This window comes from Bos indicus, chromosome 18 (genome assembly GCF_029378745.1).
Source record: "Bos indicus isolate NIAB-ARS_2022 breed Sahiwal x Tharparkar chromosome 18, NIAB-ARS_B.indTharparkar_mat_pri_1.0, whole genome shotgun sequence".
Lineage (NCBI taxonomy): Eukaryota > Metazoa > Chordata > Mammalia > Artiodactyla > Bovidae > Bos > Bos indicus.
Genome location: NC_091777.1, coordinates 63,247,114 through 63,269,494, shown reverse-complemented (window position 1 = coordinate 63,269,494; position 22,381 = coordinate 63,247,114). Strand labels below are relative to the sequence as shown.

At 43.5% G+C, this 22,381-nt stretch overlaps 1 protein-coding gene across 1 annotated transcript; it reads left to right on the top strand.

Annotated features, from left to right (window-relative positions):
• The first annotated feature begins 874 nt into the window (after positions 1 to 874).
• Positions 875 to 21,959, top strand: LOC139177221 (killer cell immunoglobulin-like receptor 2DL5A). The gene is made up of 8 exons (XM_070771779.1): positions 875 to 1,666; positions 1,889 to 1,924; positions 3,162 to 3,446; positions 5,261 to 5,560; positions 6,213 to 6,263; positions 10,003 to 10,107; positions 19,938 to 19,990; positions 20,089 to 21,959. Exons 1-8 carry the CDS (start codon positions 1,633 to 1,635, stop codon positions 20,233 to 20,235), a joined length of 1,011 nt encoding a protein of 336 aa, XP_070627880.1. The 5' UTR covers positions 875 to 1,632; the 3' UTR covers positions 20,236 to 21,959.
• Positions 21,960 to 22,381: the final 422 nt, after the last annotated feature.

Sequence of the window (22,381 nt, the reverse complement as noted above, 5' to 3'; positions counted from 1 at the left end):
TGAAACAGACTTGTAGACTTAGAGAACAAACTTAGAGTTACCAGAGGGGAGGAGTGGGGGACAGATAGAGGGAAGTTTGGGATTGACATGTGCACACCATTATATTTAAAATAAAATGCTTTCCATGAAAAAATAATAATGCTAGTTGGCAAAATAAAAAGATGAAGTATACTCTGAGATAGCCAGTATGGTGCCACTAACCATATTAGGCTGAATACATGCATGCTAAGTCAACTCAGTCATTTTTGCGACCCATGGACTGTAGCCGCCCAGGCTCCTGTGTGCATGGGATTCTCCAGGCAAGAATACTGGAATCGGTTTCCATTCCTTTCTCCAGGGGATCTTCTCGACCCATCAAACTCAGGTCTCTCAGGTCTCTTGCAATGACACGCAGATTCTTTACCACTAAGCCACCAGAGAAGCCCTCTCAGTTTTCTAAAAAGAACAAAATCCTGACTGTTGAGAACATGGATTGACTTGGAGGTCATTATGCTTAGTGAAAAAAGTCAGACAGGGAAAGAGAAATGCTGTATATTTTCACTTCTATGTAGAATCTAAAAATCAAAATAGTGATTTCCTTGATTGTGACTAAGTGACTAAGACTCTGGGTTTGCAATGCAGGGGGTCCAGGTTCAATCCCTGGTCAGAGAACTAGATCCCACAAGCTACAACTAAAAGGATACCACATTCCACAACTCAGATCTGATGCAGCCAGATAAACAATAATAAGTACTAAGAAAATAAAAATAAATGAGCATATATAACAAAAGAGAATCAGGCTCACAGATTCAAAGGAGAAACTAGTGGTTACCAGAGGGGAGAGGGGAATGGGGTGGGTGTGAGGGGCAGCAAAGTATGTAGACTGGATTAAGAAATACCAACAACCATTTATAGAATAATTAAGTCACAGGGCTATAATGTCTGGCACAGGGAATATAGTCAATATTGTATAATATTTTGTAATGTGTGTAATCTCTGAAAATGCTGAATCACTATGTAATACACCTGTAACTAATATAATATTGTAAGCCAACAATTCATAAATTTTTAAAAATTGTTACATGTTCCAGGAACTTGGCAGTGCATACATACAGGGAAAAGAAAATACAATATAGGAAAATCCATAAATTTTTAAAAATCATGAAATTAGCATTTTAAGTAAAGACATTTTTACTGTGGATGTCATAGAGATGGTTGAACATTAAAGATAAAATATAATGCTGGGAAAATTTTTAATATAGGAATGAAATAAGAAATTCTATGAAAATCATATCAAGAATGAAAACAGAAAATAATTCAGTGCCTCAAAGTCATAGCAGATTAGATATTGCAGCATACATTTTTGGTAAACTTGAAAATGTAGCCAAAGGTGGGTTGGGCCAGAGGTTGTGGTTCAAGTTTGTTAAACAATCTGAAGAGACAGCACTGGCCTTAAAATTTTCCAGGAAGCCCAATTCCTCCCTCAGCCGGGCCCCCACACACTGCTTTTTTTAAGGTAAGAAGAGCCTGTGTGAGTCACCTTTCTGTCCCGTGGTCAGCTTGCACACGACGTTAGTTGGGGCGTCATCATAACATCCTGTGTACTCTTCAGGTCTGCAAAGCTGCTGCCTGCTGCTCAGTAGGAGCAGCGCCATGCTGTCTGCCATCGTCAGCCTGGCATGTCTTGGTGAGTCCTGGAAGGGATTAAAGCCTGGTGCAAATATTGACCAGGAGGGTTGGGTCCACCTTAACAGAGAGCCCTGCCTCCACAGGGGCCAAGTGGACCTTGATGGTTGGGTTCATCAAGGCCGAGCAACATCCTTGCCAACGAGGCCCACACACCAGGCCAGGGGAGTAGGAAGCCAGGTCTGACATGAGATGGATCGTCCATCATGAGTCTCTCTTCCAGGTTTCTTCTTGATCCAGAGCATCTGGGCACAAGAAGGTGAGTCTTTCCCCCAAACCGTGGTTGCCATCCTCCTCAAGTAAGACTCTCTTGTAATAGGAGGGGAGATGGCGCAGAAGGTAGGGTGATGGGTCAACCATGGGAAGTCATAACCATATGAGGGTGGTCTTTTGGAAGTAGAAAATGGGAGCCCAAGGTGGCTTTGATGGTAAAGAGTCTGCCTGCAGTGAGGGAGACCTGGGTTTGATCCCTTGGTTGGGAAGATCCCCTGGAGAAGGAAATGGCAAGCCACTCCAGTATTCTTGCCTGGACTATTCCATGGATACAGGAGTCTGGTGGGCTATAGCCCATGGGGTCACAAAGAGTCAGACGTGACTGGTTGACTAACATTTTCAGGGAAGTCTAGCCCCCAGTTCTGGCCCAGAGACCCTCCCCCAGACACTCTTCCCTCTGCTGAGCCAGGCTCTATGGGCACCTACAGGAGACTGTGATGCTCAGAGCGGGGGTGACTGCGAGGGACTGGTGTTATCTGTAGACTGAGGGAAGGCAGCAGGGCCAGGGACCACAGACCCTTGGAGGACAAGGTGATGACTCAAACTCTCCAGCAGTTCCATGGATAGGCATTGCAGAGAACTGCTGCTGCTGGCCTCCATTCAGAATAAGGGGAGAACCTATGCCCTGCCCCCTGAGATTCCAGAAGGTTCTACCACAGGCTCCATCATGTCCTGTGTTTCTCATGTGAGCTGACATCATTTCACTCACACAGGTTGTTCTTCCATTGGGTGTCTATTCCGTCTTGTTTTATAAAACAAATTTTACATTATCAACATCCAGGAAGAGTCTGTTAGTCAACACTTGCCCAAAATTCTCAGGCTTCCCAGGTATCTCAGTGGTGTAGAACATGCCTGCAATGCAGGGGCTGCAGGAGATGTGGGTTCAATCCTGGGGTTGGAAGATCCCCTGGAGAAGGAAATGGCAACCCACTACAGTATTCTTGTCTGGAGATCCCCATGGACAGAGGAGCCTGGAGGGCTACAGTCCATGGGGTCACAAGAGTCAGACATGACTGAGCATACACACACACTCAAAATTCTCAGCAGATGTTTTTCATGTAGGGTGTGCTATGCCCCTGTGGTGTGGGAATCTCCATGGAGCACGGGTTCCCCTGGTTTGAAAAGGAGCCTTAGAGATGTGGGAAGAGGGAGGGTCCTCTGAGTCCATCGAGGGGAAGGGGTTCCCCATTTTCTACTGTAAACCGTGCATTCTTCTCCCCCAGGTGGTCATGACAAGCCCTCCCTGTCAGCCTGGCCAAGCCCCGTAGTTCCTCAAGGACAGCATGTGACTCTCCGGTGTCAGTCCCCTCTCGGATTTGACAGGTTCAGGCTGCACAAGGATGACAGAACCAATGTCCCTGAGCTCCAGGGCATCATATTCTGGAAGAACTTCCTCATGGGCCCTGTGACCGAAGCACATGCAGGAACCTACAGATGTCATGGTCACTACAGTCACCTCCCCACTGTGTGGTCAGCACCCAGTGACCCCCTGGAGATTGTGGTCACAGGTCAGAGAGCTCTTGTCCAGAGAGGGCACCCGTTGTCCCGGTCTCCCGGATCCCAGTGGGAGTTTGAGTCAGGGTCCAGTCAGAACGACAGGAAGTTCTCCAGGCATTCTAGATAAAAACCTATTTAATAGAGGAAATTGGGTCCCACAGTGGGCAGAATCATGGTGCCCCGTGATGCCCGCATCCTAAAATCCCAAATCTACGATTGCTACGTCCCATTCCAGGGAAATGAAACCGCATGTGGAACTAAGGTTGGTAAGCAGGTGACCTTGAGATGAAGAGGTTTTCCTGCAGACGTTTCTGTGCTTTCAATCTCTCCCACTCTGAGTGGTCAGCCCCTCAGTGACCCTCTGGACACGGTGATCACAGGTGAGAATGTCAAGGGCTGGCATACAGACTGGATGTACCAGGACGTGGAAGCCCCAGGTGGTGGTGTGGGAGATGAGAGAGGGGTGCTTTTCATGGGGAGAAACTGACTTGGTGAGAGTTGCATCCAAGAGACAAAGAAAGAGGAGAAACAAGTACAGACCACCTGTTATAACAGAAAAGACAGGTGCAGGGGCAGAGACAGAGGAACTCAGAGATAGAGATGGAGATAAAGAATGAAGTGAGAGACACAGACAGAAAGGCAGGTAGCAGAGACCAGAAACAGTTTAGGAGCCTTGTTTCCATTTCAACTCTACACTCTCTTCTCTACTCAAAGAACCCAAGGATACACCATGTATCTACCCAGGACTTCATGACCAGGTTGATCTTGCTCAGGCTGTTTCTCCAGGAGCCCTGTGTCCTCATGCCCTGGGTGATGCACAGATACTGTGTTCACTCAGATATGGCTTCGTTCCAGGTGGTTGAGCCACACTGTGCCCCAGGACACCAAGGTCCCTGGTGACAGAGCCAAACGCCAGCTCCTGTATGTTGTGTGTTTCATGGGTTCTCATGCTGTATACTCAGGCGCACGTGCAAGGTCACACTAAACATTGTAAGATTATGGAGGTCAAAGCCCACAGAGACATGGAATCAGAGAGAAAACAGAGTCATCAAAAAGCAGAGGCAGAAACACAGTTGCTGTGCGCACACGCAGAAAATAAGCCAGAGGGACTGGGGGCGGTGGGAGAAACATGAAAAAAATAAAGGTAAATAGAAAGAAAAAGGGATAGAGAATTAATGAGAAAGAAGGGAGTGGACAGAAAAGCCCTAAAAATAAGAGACTTGGGAAGGTGGATGGGTGCAAAGATTGAGAAAGATGGTGATCTGGGGGTGGATAATAGGGATTACAAAAGAGACCCAGAGAGACAGAGAAGCTGAGGAAGTCATGGAAGTGGAAATAGATGATAGATAGATAGGTAAAATGATGGATGAACATACACATAGATGATAAAATAGGTAGATAGATACATACATAGAAAGGTAGATGGTGGAACGATGGATGGATATATAGATAGATGATAAGATGGGTAGATCAAATGGTGGATGGAGATATAGACAGATAACAGAATAGATAGATGAATAATGCTGAAAGATAGAGACGAGATAGAGAATGAAAGCCGCAGAATTAAAGAAGACAGATCAAATCAACCAATCCAAGGAGAAGTACAGAGTGTTTAAAAAAAAAATACAAGAAGGAAAAAAATTAGGAGGGAGGCAATTTCAGAGACCTAGAGAGAGAAAGTAGGAGAGAGATAGGGGAGAATTAGAGAGTGAGAGCAAGAGAGAGAGAGTTGAGAAGAACTGCGGGTGTGAATTCTCAGTTCAGGGGTGAAGGACATGGGATTCGGGAAAAGCCTGTCTCACGAAACTGCCTCTTCTCCTTCCAGGTCTGTCCAAGAAACCCTCTCTCTCAGCCCAGGGAGGACCCGTGGTGAGGTCAGGGGAGAACGTGACCTTGGTCTGCAGCTCCGAGAGCACCTTTGACCAGTTCCATCTGCTCAGGGAGGGGGTGAACCTTGGGCGCCCGCTGGCTGGAGGGCGGGGCCCCCGCGGAGCACTCCAGGCAGAGTTCCCTCTGGGTCCTGGGACCCCAGACCACAGCGGGGTCTACAGGTGCTATGGCTCTTTCACTCGCTCTCCCTACTCATGGTCAGACTCCAGCGACCCACTGTACCTGTCTGTCACAGGTGAGGAACCTCTTGATTCAAACTAAATGTTTTTTTCAAATTGTATTTATTTATTTTTTGCTGTACTGGGTCTTGTTGCTGCACAGGCTTTTCTCAGGAGCGGGGGCTCCTCTCTAGCTGCAGTGCACAGGTTTCTCATTTGTGGCGGCTTCTCCTGTTGTGGAGTACAAGCTCTAGGGTGTGCGGGTTTCGGTCGTTGCAGCACATGGGCACAGTACTTGTGGCTCCCGGGCTCTGGAGCGCTGGCCCAGTAGTTGTGGGGCATGGGCTTAGTTGCTCCTAGGCATGTGGGATCTTCCTGGATCAGGGATAGAAGCCCTGTCTCCTGTATTGGCAGGCGGATTCTTAACCTCTGAGCCACCAGGGAAGCCCTGATTCTTTTTTTAAAATGTTTTGGTTTTCTGGCCTCGAGGCATGTGGGATCTTTGGATGGAACCCACACCCCCTGCATTGGAAGGCCAAGTCTTACCCGCCAGGGCCACCAGGGAAGTCCACCTCTCGGCATCTTGAAGCTCAGGGAGGCAGTCAAGTCCCCAGGGATTAGGAGAAGGGATGCTAAGACTCTCAGGACCTCAGCATTAGATGACAAAGAAGCTTCCATGAAATAAAAGGCAGCCTCCTTCCCTCACCTCTCTCCTGTTCCTCTTTCTAGGAAACTCTTCAAGTAGTCAGCCACTACACACAAAACCAAACTCCAACAGCGGTGAGTAACTGATTCCTCTGATCTCTGCTTGCAGAACCCTGGGAGGGAGAAACTCTTGAATAGATTATGGACTCAGCTGGGCTTCCCAGGTGGCTCAGCGGTAAAGTACCTGCATGCCAAGGCAGGAGACACAGGTTTGATCCCTGGGTCAGGAAGATCCCCAGGAGGAGGAAACAGCAACCCATTCCAGTATTGTTCAGTTGCTAAGTTGTGTCTGACTCTGCAACCCCATGGACTGTAGGATGCCAGCTTCCCTGTCCTTCACTATCCCCTGGAGTTTACTCAAACTCGCTCGGGTATTCTTGCCTGGAGAATCCCATGGACAGAGGAGCCTGGCGGGCTACACCCCATGGGGTCAAAAAGAGTCAGACATGACTGAGTGACTGAGCCTGCAGGTGCTGAGTCAGCCACCTTTCCAGCTCTGTGCTCTTGCACTTGTCATCTACCCTGTCTGATCCCCAGATTCTACCACATCAAAAGGGGGTGCCCCAAAGGGTCTGTGTGCAGTTGGCCCAGTTCAGTTCAGTCATTCAGTCATGTCCAATTCTTTGCGACCCCGTGGACTGTTGTCCAGTTAGGACTCAATATTTTTTTAATTGAAGTATAGTTGACTTACAGCATTGTGCTGATCTCTGCTGTATACAGCAAAGTGACTCAGTTATACACATATATACATTTTTCCCCAGCAAGGGCTCTTAATCTCTAATTTTCTGTAGCTGAGGTCTCCTCCTCAGAGAGGAGAGGAGAAGAGAGGAGGGTGAGAATAAACTTGACCCCACGCCACCCCTCCCCACCAGGAATAATGCCATGACTAATCTCTCTGCATTGCTAACTGGAGATGAGAACTGTGAAGGCTTCAGGAAGGGAAAAGAAGGCAGCAACTGGTGGGGGCGATGGCCCAGTTCTTTGAGAAGTTCTGTCTGCCAAGAAATGAGCACTGGGACATCCCAGGTGGTCCAGTGGTTAAGAATCTACCTTCCTTCAGCCATAAAAAGGAAGGCATTTGAATCAGTTCTGAAAAACAAAGTTCATATAGCAATGCTTATACATGGAATCTAGAAAGACAATACTGAGGAACCTATTTGCAGGGTGGGGATAGAGACACAGACGTAGAGAACAGACTTTGGCAGGGCCAGGAGAGGGTGGGATGGACTGAGAGTAGCACTGAAGCATACCCATTACCGGATGTAAAACAGACAGCTAATGGGACGTGGCTGTGTAACCCAGGGAGCTCAACCAGGTCTCCATGACAACCCACAGGGGTGGGATGGCGTGGGATGTGGGAGGTGGGAGGGAGGTTCACTAGGGAAGGGATATATGCATACCTACAGCTGATTGATGTTGATGAATGGCAGAAACCAACACAACATTGTAAAGCAATTATTTACAATCAAAAATAAATTTTTAAAAATAAATGAATACATTTGGATGTATATACAAAAAAAGAACCCACCTTCCAATGCAGGGGTGTGAGTTCGATCCCTGGTTGGGAAGCTAAGATCCCACTTGCCTCATGGCAAAAAAAGCAAAACATAGAACAGAAGCAATATTGTAACAAATTCAATAAAGACTTTAAAAAATGATCCACATCAAAAAAAATTTTTTAATCTTTAAAAATAAAAAGAAATGAGCTCTTGTCTGTCGGGATGAAACCAAAAGTTCCCAGTAGCACAAAAGCTACAGTAAGAACTGAATCCATCCATGTTTAGGGTTCCTTCATTAACCTACTCATTTAAGTACTGTTCCAGTTTAAGTTCTTACTCATTAAGTACTCGTTTAAGTGATGTACAATATGCATTGGACATTCTTTCCTATGCTGCTTCAACAAATTTCCACAGGCTCAGGGGATAATAACACCATGGTGTTTTAAAGTATTTACAGTTCTATAAATGGGAAGTCTGAAATGGATAAAAGTGAAAATGTTAGTTGCTCAGGGGTGTTTGACTCTTTGTGACCCCATGGACTGTAGCCTGCCAGGATCCTCTGTCCATGAATATTGGAGTGGGTTGCCACGCCGTCCTCCAGGGGATCTTCCTGAACCAGGGATTGGACCCAGGTCTCCCACATGGCAGGCAGACTCTACCATCTGAGCCACCAAGGAAGCCCTCTAAAATGAATGGGTGACACTGGGCTAAAATCAAGATGACAGGAGGATTGCATTCCTTCTGGAGGTTCTGGGGAAGAATCCATTGCCTGTTCCAGCTTCTAGAAGCTTCTTACATTTCCCTACATCTCATGGTCGCGTCATCCAACTTCACAGCTACAGTGGTTGGTCGTGTCTACCTGCCAGTGCCTCACTCTGACCCACTTTCTTTCATCACATCTCTCTCCAACTCTCTTCTTCTCCCTCTCTCTTTTCTTATAAGAACTTCATGTTTACTCTGGGATCATCCAAATAATCTAGGATAATCTCCCTATTTTAAACCTTTTTTTAAAAAATCGGCTGCTCCATGTTGGATCTTAGTTTCCCTGACCAAGGATCAAATCTGCGCCCCCTGCATTGGAAGCCTGGAGTCTTAGCAGCTTGTGGTGGTGGTTTAGTCACTCAGTTGTGTCCGACTCTGCGACCCCATGGACTATAGCCCACCAGACTCCTCTGTCCATTGGATTCTCCAGGCAAGAATACTGGAGTGGGTTGCCATTTCCTATTCCAAAGGATCTTCCCCACTCAGGGATTGAACCCATGTCTCCTGCACTGGCAGGCAGGTTCTTTACCACTGAGCCACCTGGGAAGCCCGTCTTATAAAACACTAGAATGCCAAACATACTTGGGTTCAAACCATCATTAGTCTACTTTGGTAAGATTACCTCTTTGACCCTCTATTTTATCCACAATAGAGCCAGATTGAACCTCTTCCCTTTGAGGCTGTCTATGAGGATGGGATCAAATCAAAAAGGTGAAAACATTACTCCCCACACCGCCACCCCACACAGCACAGGTCCTGGATCAAAGAAAGTGCTGTATACATGGTACAAAACTTCCCCCTGTCCATTTCCCCACCCCAAAACCTTTACTTAACCCCAATTCCAATTGTATGTGTAGATGCAGATAGATTCTGGAAGGTGAATGCCAATGTTCTTTTTTGTTATTTTATGTCTTTATTTATTTTTGGCTGCTCTGGGTCTCTGTTGCTGTGCGTGGGCTTTCTGTAGTTGCAGCACACAGGCTTCAGTAGTTCAGTACAGGCTTAGTCGCTCTGGGACACGTGGAATCTTCCTGGCCCAGGGATGGAACCCATGTCCCCTGCGTCGGCAGGTGTATTCTTAACTGCTGGACCATCGAGGAAGGCTGCCAGTATTCTTTTGAGTGAGTTCAGATCTTGGACTCAAAGGTGGGAAACAGCACAACCTCCCAATCAACTTTCCTCCTAATTTCTGAAAGGACTGGTTTTGTTGGTCGGGGGATGGACAACAAAGTATGTCCGGCAATAGCTGGCAGAGGGGTTGGTCTTTTCTCTCTCCCTCACCCGCAGAGCATCAGCCTAAATATAGCTCATGAGACCACAGCCAAGCTGCGTTCTGCAGCCCTGGGCTCAACTGTCTTGTCGTTTCCTGGGCATGTGACATAAGACAACTGCCCTTACTTTGATCTTTATTTCGCTTTTTTCTTCCACTGGATAATTTAATTTGTTTGACTCAAGGGTATTGTGAAGGTAGAGATACTGCATTCATTTACCCGGCAAACAGTAAAGAAGAGCTGCTATGGTTTGTTTTGTAATGGATTCACGTCTTCCTCCAGGTAACCCCAGGCACCTGCATGCTCTGGTTGGACCCTCCGTGGCCTTCGTATTCCTTGTCAGCTTTATCTCCTTCCTCGTCCATCACTGGTGCCCTGATGCAAAGGGTAAGTCTCAGGAAGAGAGGCCAGTGCATCTGGGCAAAGTGGGGAAGGGAGAAGACAGTGTACAGGTATGTGCTCAAGGCAAGAGCCACAGACACAGAGCTGTCTTTCTCTCCTCCCTTCCTTCCTTCCTTTCTTCCTTCCTTTTTTATTTGGCTGCATAGGGTCTTCATTGCAGCACCAGGGAACTTGGCTGCATCACACGGAATCTTTCATTCTGGCACTTGGGCTCTCTAGTTTGGTGCATAAGCTTAACTGTTCCAAGGCATGTAGGATCTTAGTTCCTGGACCAGGGATCAAACCTGCATCCCCTGCCTTGAGAGGCAGATTCTTTTTTTTTTTTTTAATTGTTTATCTTTCTTTTTTTTTTTTTGTCTCTGCTTTTTTTTTTTTTTCTAATTTTATTTTATTTTTAAACTTTACATAATTGTATTCGTTTTGCCAAATATCAAAATGAATCTGCCACAGGTATACATGTGTTCCCCATCCCGAACCCTCCTCCCTCCTCCCTCCCCATACCATCCCTCTGGGCCGTCCCAGTGCACCAGCCCCAAGCATCCAGCATCGTGCATCGAACCTGGACTGGCAACTCGTTTCCTACATGATATTCTACATTTTTCATTGCCATTCTCCCAAATCTTCCCACCCTCTTCCTCTCCCACAGAGTCCATAAGACTGTTGCATACATCAGTGTCTCTTTTGCTGTCTCATACACCGGGTTATTGTTACCATCTTTCTAAATACCATATATATGCGTTAGTATACTGTATTTATGTTTTCCTTCTGGCTTACTTCACTCTGTATAATAGGCTCCAGTTTCATCCACCTCATTAGAACTGCTTCAAATGTATTCTTTTTAATGGCTGAGTAATACTCCATTGTGTATATGTACCACAGCTTTCTTATCCATTCATCTGCTGATGGACATCTAGGTTTCTTCCATGTCTTGGCTATTAAAAACAGTGCTGCGATGAACATTGGGGTACACGTGTCTCTTTCCCTTCTGGTTTCCTCAGTGTGTATGCCCAGCAGTGGGATTGCTGGATCATAAGGCAGTTCTTTTTCCAGTTTTTGAAGGAATCTCCAGACTGTTCTCCATAGTGGCTGTACTAGTTTGCATTCCCACCAACAGTGTAAGAGGGTTCCCTTTTCTCCACACCCTCTCCAGCATTTATTATTTGTAGACTTTTGGATCGCAGCCATTCTGACTGGCGTGAAATGGTACCTCATAGTGGTTTTGATTTGCATTTCTCTGATAATGAGTGATGTTGAGCATCTTTTCATGTGTTTGTTAGCCATCTGTATGTCTTCTTTGGAGAAATGTCTATTTAGTTCTTTGACCCATTTTTGATTGGGTCATTTATTTTTCTGGAGTTGAGCTGTAGGAGTTGCTTGTATATTTTTGAGATTAGTTGTTTGTCAGTTGCTTCACTTGCTATTATTTTCTCCCATTCTGAAGGCTGTCTTTTCACCTTGCTGATAGTTTCCTGTGATGTGCAGAAGCTTTTAAGGTTAATTAGGTCCCATTTGCTTATTTTTGCTTTTATTTCCAATATTCTGGGAGGTGGGTCATAGAGGATCCTGCTGTGATGTATGTCGGAGAGTGTTTTGCCTATGTTCTCCTCTAGGAGTTTTATAGTTTCTGGTCTTATGTTTAGATCTTTAATCCATTTTGAGTTTATTTTTGTGTATGGTGTTAGAAAGTGGTCCAGTTTCATTCTTTTACAAGTGGTTGACCAGATTTCCCAGCACCACTTGTTAAAGAGATTGTCTTTAACCCATTGTATATTCTTGCCTCCTTTGTCAAAGATAAGGTGTCCATATGTGAGTGGATTTATCTCTGGGCTTTCTATTTTATTCCATTGATCAATATTTCTGTCTTTGTGCCAGTACCATACTGTCTTGATAACTGTGGCTTTGTAGTAGAGCCTGAAGTCAGGTAGGTTGATTCCTCCAGTTCCATTCTTCTTTCTCAAGATCGCTTTGGCTATTCGAGGTTTTTTGTATTTCCATACAATTTGTGAAATTATTTGTTCTAGCTCTGTGAAGAACACTGTTGGTAGCTTGATAGGGATTGCGTTGAATCTATAAATTGCTTTGGGTAGTATACTCATTTTCACTATATTGATTCTTCCAATCCATGAACATGGTATATTTCTCCATCTATTAGTGACCTCTTTGATTTCTTTCACCAGTGTTTTATAGTTTTCTATATATAGGTCTTTAGTTTCTTTAGGTAGATATATTCCTAAGTATTTTATTCTTTCCATTGCAATGGTGAATGGAATTGTTTCCTTAATTTCTCTTTCAGTTTTCTCATTATTAGTGTATAGGAATGCAAGGGATTTCTGTGTGTTGATTTTATATCCTGCAACTTTACTATAGTCATTGATTAGTTCTAGTAATTTTCTGGTGGAATGTTTAGGGTTTTCTATGTAGAGGATCATGTCATCTGCAAATAGTGAGAGTTTTACTTCTTCTTTTCCAATTTGGATTCCTTTTATTTCTTTTTCTGCTCTGATTGCTGTGGCCAAAACTTCCAAAACTATGTTGAATAGTAATGGTGAAAGTGGGCACCCTTGTCTTGTTCCTGACTTTAGAGGAAATATGCTTTCAATTTTTCACCATTGAGGATAATGTTTGCTGTGGGTTTGTCATATATAGCTTTTATTATGTTGAGGTATGTTCCTTCTATTCCTGCTTTCTGGAGAGTTTTTATCATAAATGGATGTTGAATTTTGTCAAAGGCTTTCTCTGCATCTATTGAGATAATCATATGGTTTTTAGTTTTCAATTTGTTAATGTGGTGTATTACATTGATTGATTTGCGGATATTGAAGAATCCTTGCATCCCTGGGATAAAGCCCACTTGGTCATGGTGTATGATCTTTTTAATGTGTTGTTGGATTCTGATTGCTAGAATTTTGTTAAGGATTTTTGCATCTATGTTCATCAGTGATACTGGCCTGTAGTTTTCTTTTTTTGTGGGATCTTTGTCAGGTTTTGGTATTAGGGTGATGGTGGCCTCATAGAATGACTTTGGAAGTTTACCTTCCTCTGCAATTTTCTGGAAGAGTTTGAGCAGGATAGGTGTTAGCTCTTCTCTAAATTTTTGGTAGAATTCAGCTGTGAAGCCGTCTGGACCTGGGCTTTTGTTTGCTGGAAGATTTTTTATTACAGTTTCAATTTCCATGCTTGTGATGGGTCTGTTAAGATTTTCTATTTCTTCCTGGTTTAGTTTTGGAAAGTTGTACTTTTCTAAGAATTTGTCCATTTCTTCCACGTTGTCCATTTTATTGGCATATAATTGTTGATAGTAGTCTCTTATGATCCTTTGTATTTCTGTGTTGTCTGTTGTGATCTCTCCATTTTCGTTTCTAATTTTGTTGATTTGATTTTTCTCTGTTTGTTTCTTGATGAGCCTGGCTAATGGTTTGTCAATTTTATTTATCCTTTCAAAGAACCAGCTTTTGGTTTTGTTGATTTTTGCTATGGTCTCTTTTGTTTCTTTTGCATTTATTTCTGCTCTAATTTTTAAGATTTCTTTCCTTCTACTAACCCTGGGGTTCTTCATTTCTTCCTTTTCTAGTTGCTTTAGGTGTAGAGTTAGGTTATTTATTTGACTTTTTTCTTGTTTCTTGAGGTGTGCCTGTATTGCTATGAACTTTCCCCTTAGGACTGCTTTTACCGTGTCCCACAGGTTTTGGGTTGTTGTGTTTTCATTTTCATTCGTTTCTATGCAAATTTTGATTTCTTTTTTGATTTCTTCTGTGATTTGTTGGTTATTCAGCAGTGTGTTGTTCAGCCTCCATATGTTGGAATTTTTAATAGTTTTTCTCCTGTAATTGAGATCTAATCTTACTGCATTGTGGTCAGAAAAAATGCTTGGAATGATTTCTATTTTTTTGAATTTACCAAGGCTAGATTTATGGCCCAGGATGTGATCTATCCTGGAGAAGGTTCCATGTGCGCTTGAGAAAAAGGTGAAATTCATTGTTTTGGGATGAAATGTCCTATAGATATCAATTAGGTCTAACTGGCCCATTGTATCGTTTAAAGTTTGTGTTTCCTTGTTAATTTTCTGTTTAGTTGATCTATCCATAGGTGTAAGTGGGGTATTAAAGTCTCCCACTATTATTGTGTTATTGTTAATTTCTCCTTTCATACTTGTTAGTATTTGTCTTACGTACTGTGGTGCTCCCGTGTTGGGTGCATATATATTTATAATTGTTATATCTTCTTCTTGGATTGATCCTTTGATCATTATGTAGTGACCTTCTTTGTCTCTTTTCACAGCCTTTGTTTTAAAGTCTATTTTATCTGATATGAGTATTGCTACTCCTGCTTTCTTTTGGTCCCTATTTGCATGGAAAATCTTTTTCCAGCCCTTCACTTTCAGTCTGTATGTGTCCCCTGTTTTGAGGTGGGTCTCTTGTAGACAACATATGTAGGGGTCTTGTTTTTGTATCCATTCAGCCAGTCTTTGTCTTTTGGTTGGGGCATTCAACCCATTTACGTTTAAGGTAATTACTGATAAGTATGATCCCGTTGCCATTTACTTTATTGTTTTGGGTTTGAGTTTATACACCGTTTTTGTGTTTCCTGTCTAGAGAATATCCTTTAGTATTTGTTGGAGAGCTGGTTTGGTGGTGCAGAATTCTCTCAGCTTTTGCTTGTCTGAAAAGCTTCAGATTTCTCCTTCATACTTGAATGAGATCCTTGCTGGGTACAATAATCTGGGCTGTAGGTTATTTTCTTTCATCATTTTAAGTATGTCTTGCCATTCCCTCCTGGCTTGAAGAGTTTCTATTGAAAGATCAGCTGTTATCCTTATGGGAATTCCCTTGTGTGTTATTTGTTGTTTTTCCCTTGCTGCTTTTAATATTTGTTCTTTGTGTTTGATCTTTGTTAATTTGATTAATATGTGTCTTGGGGTGTTTCTCCTTGGGTTTTTCCTGTTTGGGACTCTCTGGGTTTCTTGTACTTGGGTGATTATTTCCTTCCCCATTTTAGGGAAGTTTTCCACTATTATCTCCTCAAGTATTTTCTCATGGTCTTTCTTTTTGTCTTCTTCTTCTGGAACCCCTATGATTTGAATGTTGTAGCATTTAATATTGTCCTGGAGGTCTCTGAGATTGTCCTCATTTCTTTTAATTCGTTTTTCTTTTATCCTCTCTGATTCATTTATTTCTACCATTCTACCTTCTAATTCACTAATCCTGTCTTCTGCCTCTGTTATTCTACTATTTGTTGCCTCCAGAGTGTTTTTAATTTCACTTATTGCATTATTCATTATATATTGACTTTTTTATTTCTTCTAGATCCTTGTTAAACCTTTCTTGCATCTTCTCAATCCTTGTCTCCAGGCTTTTTATCTGTGATTCCATTTTAGTTTCAAGATTTTGGATCAATTTCACTATCATTATTCGGAATTCTTTATCAGGTAGATTCCCTATCTCTTCCTCTTTTGTTTGGTTTGGTGGGCATTTATCCTGTTCCTTTATCTGCTGAGTATTCCTCTGTCTCTTCATCTTGTTTAAGTTGCTGAGTTTGGGGTGTCCTTTCTGTATTCTGGCAGTTTGTGGAGTTCTTTATTGTGGCGTTTCCTCACTGTGTGTGGGTTTGTACAGGTAGCTTGTCAAGGTTTCCTGGTTAGGGAAGCTTGTGTCGGTGTTCTGGTGGGTGGAGCTGTATTTCTTCTCTCTGGAGTGCAATGAAATGTCCAGTAATGAGTTATGAGATGTCTATAGTTTTGGGGTGACTTTGGGCAGCCTGTATCTTGAAGCTCAGGGCTGTGTTCCTTTGTTGCTGGAGAATTTGCTTGGTATGTCTTGCCCTGGAACTTATTGGCCCTTGTGTGGTGCTTGGTTTCAGTGTCGGTATGGAGGCATTTGATGAGCTCCTGTCAATTAATGTTCCTTGGAGTCAGGAGTTCCCTGGAGTCAGGGTTTGGACTTAAGTCTCCTGCTTCCGGTTATCGGTCTTATTTTTACAGTAGTTTCAAAACTTCTCCTTCTATACAGCACCATTGATAAAACATCTACATTAAAGATGAAAAGTTTCTCTACAGTGAGGGTCACTCAGAGAGGTTCACAGGGTTACATGGAGAAGAGAAGAGGGAGGAGGGAGTTAGAGGTGACCCAAATGAGATGAGGTGAATCAATAGTGGAGAGAGTGGGCTAGCCAGTAGTCACTTCCTTATGTGCACTCCACAACTGGACCACTCAGAGATGTTCACGGGGTTATACAGAGAAGAGAAGAAGGAGGAAGTAACAGAGGTGGCCAGAAGGATAAAAGGGGGGAATGAAAAGGAGGGAGACAGATCCAGCCAGTAATCAGTTCCCTAAGTGTTCTCCACCGTCTGGAACACACAGAAATTCACAGAGTTGGGTAGAGTAGAGAGGGGTTAGGGAGGAGACACAGGCGACCTGGTGGAGAAAAAGGAGAGTCCAAAGGGAGAGAGAGCAGTCAAGCCAGTAATCTCACTCCCTAGTGAAAAATGGGTCCTGAAGATTGGGTCCTTAAAGGTACAAAATTGGTAACAAATACATAAAAGCAAAAATTAAAAATCTAGAGTAGAGTTTGGAATTTCAAAAATACGATGTTAAAGAAAAGAAGAAGGAAAAGAAAGAGAGAAGAAATGAACAAACAAAAACAAACAAGGTCGCGAAAATTATAAAGAAAGTACAGGTACAAAATTGATAACTAATACCAGAAAGCAAAAATTAAAAATCTAGAGTAGAGTTTGGAATTTCAAAAATACGATGTTAAAGAAAAGAAGAAGGAAAAGAAAGAGAGAAAAAACGAACAAACAAAAACAAACAAGGTCGCGAAAATTATAAAGAAAGTACAGGTACGAAATTGATAACTAATACCAGAAAGCAAAAATTAAAAATCTAGAGTAGAGTTTGGAATTTCAAAAATACGATGTTAAAGAAAAGAAGGAAAAGAAAGAGAGAAAAAACGAACAAACAAAAATAAACAAGGTCGCGAAAATTATAAAGAAAGTACAGGTACAAAATTGATAACTAATACCAGAAAGCAAAAATTAAAAATCTAGAGTAGAGTTTGGAATTTCAAAAATACAATGTTAAAAAAAAAAAAAAAGAAGAAGAAAAATAAAGAGAGAAAACAAACAAACAAATACGAACAATGTCACAAAAATTATAAAGAAAATACAGGTACAAAATTGATATCAAATACCAAAAAGCATAAATTAAAAATCTAGAGTAAAGTTTGGAATTTCAGATATACAATGTTATATAAAAGAAGAAGAGAAAGAAACAGAGAAGAAGAAAAAAAAAGTCACAGAAATTATATTAAAAAAAACTATAGGTACAAAATTGATAACATATACCAAAAAGCGAAAATTAAAAATCTAGAGTAGAGTTTGGAATTTCAAAAATATAATGTTAAAGAAAAGAAGAAAAGAACAAAAACAAAAACAAAAAAAACAAACAAAAAAAAAACCAAGGTCAAAAAATTATAAAATATATACATATGAAGTTTGCTGAAGAAGAAAAAAATAGGGTCTTTTTTTTTTTTTTTTTTTGCAAAGTAATAGGTTATAAAAGTGAAAATTAAAGGAACAATAGAGGACTTAGAAATTTTTTTTAATTAAAAAAAAAAAGAAAGAAAGAATGATCGTAAAAATAATAAAAATATATCTAGGACTTTTTTTGTGTGTGTGTGTGTGGGTGTTGTGGGTTCAGTTCATTTTTGGCTAGTTCCTTGGTCAGATTTATATTTCTCAAGATCTATAGGCCCCTTCCTATGTAGTCCGTAGTAACCACAGGGTTTTGATCTATTGCCTGTAGCTTCCAAGGCGTTTCCCTCTGTTATATCTTCTTCTGTTTGCTAGTCTCTTCAGTATCTGGTTTCCGCCCTGACACAAAGGGCACGGTGGAGGACACTTTTTTTTTTTTTTTTTTAGGCTTACTTGTTCAGTCGCGCTGTGGGGAGGGAGGGAGGGATGCTGCAAACAAATAACACTGGCGTGGGCTCGCAGTGCCTCAGCCACCCTGGGTATGCCCCCGCTCACGGCGCGTGTAGCCTCCCTGTCCACACTGCTTGGACTCTAGGTTGTTCCACCGGGAACAATACGAGGCTGGCCTGGGCTGCATGCACCTCCCAGGTCCAAGCCGCTCAGGTTCAGGCACTCGGGTAGTCCTCAGAGGCGCAGACTCAGTTGGGCCTGCGTTTTGTGCTCTTCCCAGGTCCGAGCAGCTCAGGTGATGAGGTGTTTGGCGAGCGCCAATGCTGCGACTTATAACCTCCCCGCCACTCGGTTATCTGGGTGTAAAACCGGCGCACCTTCTCAGGCAGATGTTGACCGTCCAGACCCCCAAGAAGTTTTAGTTAGCAAAGAAGCCTGCTGACAGTTTTATAGATAATGTCTCTCTGGGGCTGCGATTGCCCCCTTCCAGCTCTGGCTGCCTGTCACCGGAGGGGGAAGATCTGCAGCCGGCTATCTCTGTTCAGTCCTTTGTTCCGTGGGCGGGCCTGGCGGTCTTAGGTTAGGGCTGGCTTTTCGCGTGGTAGATATCCCACAGTCTGGTTTGCTAGCCCAAATTATTTTGCTCAGATAGCGCTCAGGGTATTCAGGCCAGATTTTTACTCTCAGTGATGCAGCCTGCGCCGCGCCTCCCTGCCCAGCCCCGGCTTGCTAATGGCGGATGCAGGCGTCTGCGCTGCTTCTCCGCTGGGGGAGTTACCGTAGGGCTCGCAATCTGCGAGTTTTAATTGTTTATTTATTTTTTCTCCCTGTTATGTTGCCCTCTGTGCTTCCAAAGCTCGGCACAGATTCAGCAGTGAGAAGGTTTCCTGGTGTTTGGAAACTTCTCTCTTTTTAAGACTCCCTTCCTGGGACGGAACTCCGTCCCTCCCTCTTTTGTCTCTTTTTTTTTGTTTTTAATATTTTTTCCTACCTCCTTTCGAAGAGTTGGGTTGCTTTTCTGGGTGCCTGATGTCCTCTGCCGGCATTCAGAAGTTGTTTTGTGGAATTTACTCGACGTTTAAATGCTCTTTTGATGAATTTGTGCGGGAGAAAGTGTTCTCCCCGTCCTACTCCTCTGCCATCTTGGCTCCTCCCCCGAGAGGCAGATTCTTAACCACTGGACCACCAGGGAAGTCCCAGGATAGAGCTTTCAAGAGGGAACATCAATGCCCTTGCCCCTCCTCTCAGCTTACAGGTCGTTGCATACTTCTCCACTGGTCCAGTGCAGCCAGTAATATTTAGAGAAGGGATCGACATAAGGGAGAAATCAGGGGAGAGAACCAGTGAGATAGAGATAGGCAGTTGTTGGAACTTCCCTGGTGGTCCAGTGGTTACAAATTCACCTTGCAGTGCAGTGGTTTCAGGTTCGATCCCTGGTCGGGGACCTAAGGTCCCACCTGCCCCGTGGTGGCCAAAAAACCAAAGCACAAAACAGAAGCAAAATTGTAACAAATTCAACAAAGACTTTAAAAATGGTTCACATCAAAAAATATTTTAAAAGATTGGGGGGTGAGCTATCAATGCGGTGGGCGTTTGAACTTCAAAGAGGTAAAATCTCGGACTCTGCATTCGGGAGATGAGATGGTTGGATGGCATCACCAACTCAATGGACATGAGTTTGGGTAAACTCCAGGAGTTGGTGGTGGACAGGGAAGCCTGGCGTGCTGCAGTCCGTGGGGTCGAAAAGAGTTGGACACGACTGAGCGACACTGTGGGGAGGATGAGTCATCTCAGACATCCACTGTCTCTCTCTGTCCACTGGTGTTGTATGGATAAAGTGAGAATCCAGAAGTGCCCCCCCCCCACCAAGTGTCTTAATGACTTCTATCACCCACAGATGCTGTTATAATGAACAGCCAGCCTGAGGTGGGCAGAAGGGTGAATCGGGAGGTAGGTTCTCTTTGGTACAACCTCTGAATGCAGTCTCATTTCCCCCATCATTCCCCTAAGTGTTTGCACACCCTCACTCGTCATTCCCTTTTATGCAGGACCCTGATGCAGAGGAACTGAAGGAGGTGACATACACTGACTTGGATTGTTCAGTTTTCACACAGAAAATCATTAGTCCCATGTCCCAGAGGCCCAGAGAGCCCTCAACTAATGCCAGTGTGTACATGGATCTTGCAACATGCTAAGAGCAGTTCAAACTTGAATCCTATCCCTGGAACATGCCCAGGAGGTCTTCAATGGAAGCTGTAACACTTTCTCAAACTCATCTTGAGAGCTCCATCCTAACAACAGCTGGAATCTGAAGACATAAACATCTTTAGGGTCATCCCTCTTCATCAGAGGATTATCTCTAAAGCCTCAGAATCCCTTGGAAACCTCCCCCAGCCATTCTAGGGGGTTATCATGATGATTCAGTCATTTCCAATGTTATCAACAAAATCACCGAAGTGTTCTAGAAAGCAAACCATAAATAACACACTTTCTCTGACATTCAGCTGATAAACTCCTAGAAATCATGATATATTTAATCAATGAATTAATTCCTCCAATAGTTTTCTGTACGGCATAGCCTATTCTAAGTCTCTAAGCAAATATTAGTGAAGAAAACTTCATCTTGTTGTGGATCTTGGTCCAGTGGGAGATGCAAACACGTAAAACCATTGAAAGCTATCTATAGGAGAAAAAGGGTCTTCCCAGATGGCGCAGCGGTAAATAATCCACCTGCCAATGCAAGACATGCAGGTTTGATCCCTGGGTCGGAAAGATCCCCTGGGGGAAGAAATGGCAACACACTCCAGTATTCTTTCTTAGAGAGTCCCATGGACAGAGGAACCTGGCAGGCTGCAGTCCATGGGGTCACAAAGAGTCGGACATGACTGAGCAACTGAACACCCACATATCTATCTATCATCTCCCTTCCCTGTTGTTATTGAATTTTCATCTGCATAAAATTATATAATCTGTGCTTTCATGACCAGACATTTTCATTCAGCATTGTATGTTTGAGATATAATCATACCTTTACATGTGAGTCTATTTTTTCTTTTCCCTCCTATGTAAGAATCCATTGTATGAACATGTCACAACTGTACGTCCAGTCCTGATGAGTCTCCCAAACTCTGATGTCTTAATTTCATGTACTCTTTTGTCCTGTTAGAATCTTCCAGAATTGTTGTCATTCAGCCTCTCAGTCGTGTCTGACTCTTTGCAACCCTATGGACTCCAGCACGCCAGGTTGCTCTGTCCTCCACTATCTCCTGGAGTTTGCTCAAATTCATGTCTATTCTCCGTAAAGATCTTCCCATGTCTACTGGGATCTCAGAGGTTATGCACAGGCAGGCCTGGGCATCCTCAGATGAGAGACCCCTGACTGCCGGAAAGGGCCCTGCTGGCCCAGCCAACGTGGGGTGTGACTCTCACCACATTCACAGCCACCACCTCCGGGTGCACTGTAGGGGGCCCAGTGGACCCTGTGTCTCTATTCGTTACTGATAATTATCCCCAAGGCTCAAAACAAGAAGCTCCAGTATGAAGGGCTAGCTGTATCTGGATGATGTTGGAAGAACAGAAGAATACAAGAAATTAAGGCATCAGAGTTTAGGAGATTTTTTAAATATAAATTTATTTATTTTAATTGGAGGTTAATTACTTTACAATATTGTATTGTTTTTTTTTTTTTTAAAGTCCTTCAAACATATTAACCAATGGGTTATGAAAAAAGAAAAAGACATGAGTTTTGGAGGGAAGTTAAATTTCCATGTGGGTTGCTGACAGCGTTATGAATCAGTATGACAAAGTAATTTCTTTTTCCAAACCGCAAGGTCCTCATTGTTGTCAGAGCAGCAAGGGGCTCCTGCAGGAGCTGGAAGGAAAGAGAAGTGTGTCTAGGCTGGGTTTGTTTCTGAGTATGTGTGTGTGTGTTGGTGGGGGTGGGGGGAGGGGGTGGGTACTTGGTTGTTCAGACTCTGGGTCACATCAGATTAAAGGAATTCTTCGGAGATTTGTGCCTGGAAATATGTTCTAGGGAGCTTCTCCCGGGCTGATCTTTGTGTCCATGTCCTGTAGAACCTTATAACATGTCCCAAGAAAGGGACGTGAGATGCTGCGGGGTGCACAGAGGTTTGTGATGTCTCTGGTTCTTCAGCCTGTACGTGTCAGCAGACGCTACAGACAATGGTTCTCAGCTGGGGCAACGTTGCCCACTAGGGGCCATTCGTCGGTGTCTGGAGATGGTTTTTGCTTGTCATGACCGTGGGGGAGGCTGCTGGGGCACCTGTGGGTAAAGGCAGAGGTGCTACTCAGCACCCTCAATGCAAGGACAGCCCACCACCC

Coding starts and splice junctions, on each gene's coding strand:
- LOC139177221 (XM_070771779.1), top strand. CDS start 1,633: ATGCTGTCTGCCATCGTCAGCCTGGCATGTCTTG. Junction 3,447..5,260: donor CCTGGAGATTGTGGTCACAG/GTCAGAGAGCTC, acceptor TTCTCCTTCCAG/GTCTGTCCAAGAAACCCTCT. Junction 5,561..6,212: donor ACTGTACCTGTCTGTCACAG/GTGAGGAACCTC, acceptor TCCTCTTTCTAG/GAAACTCTTCAAGTAGTCAG.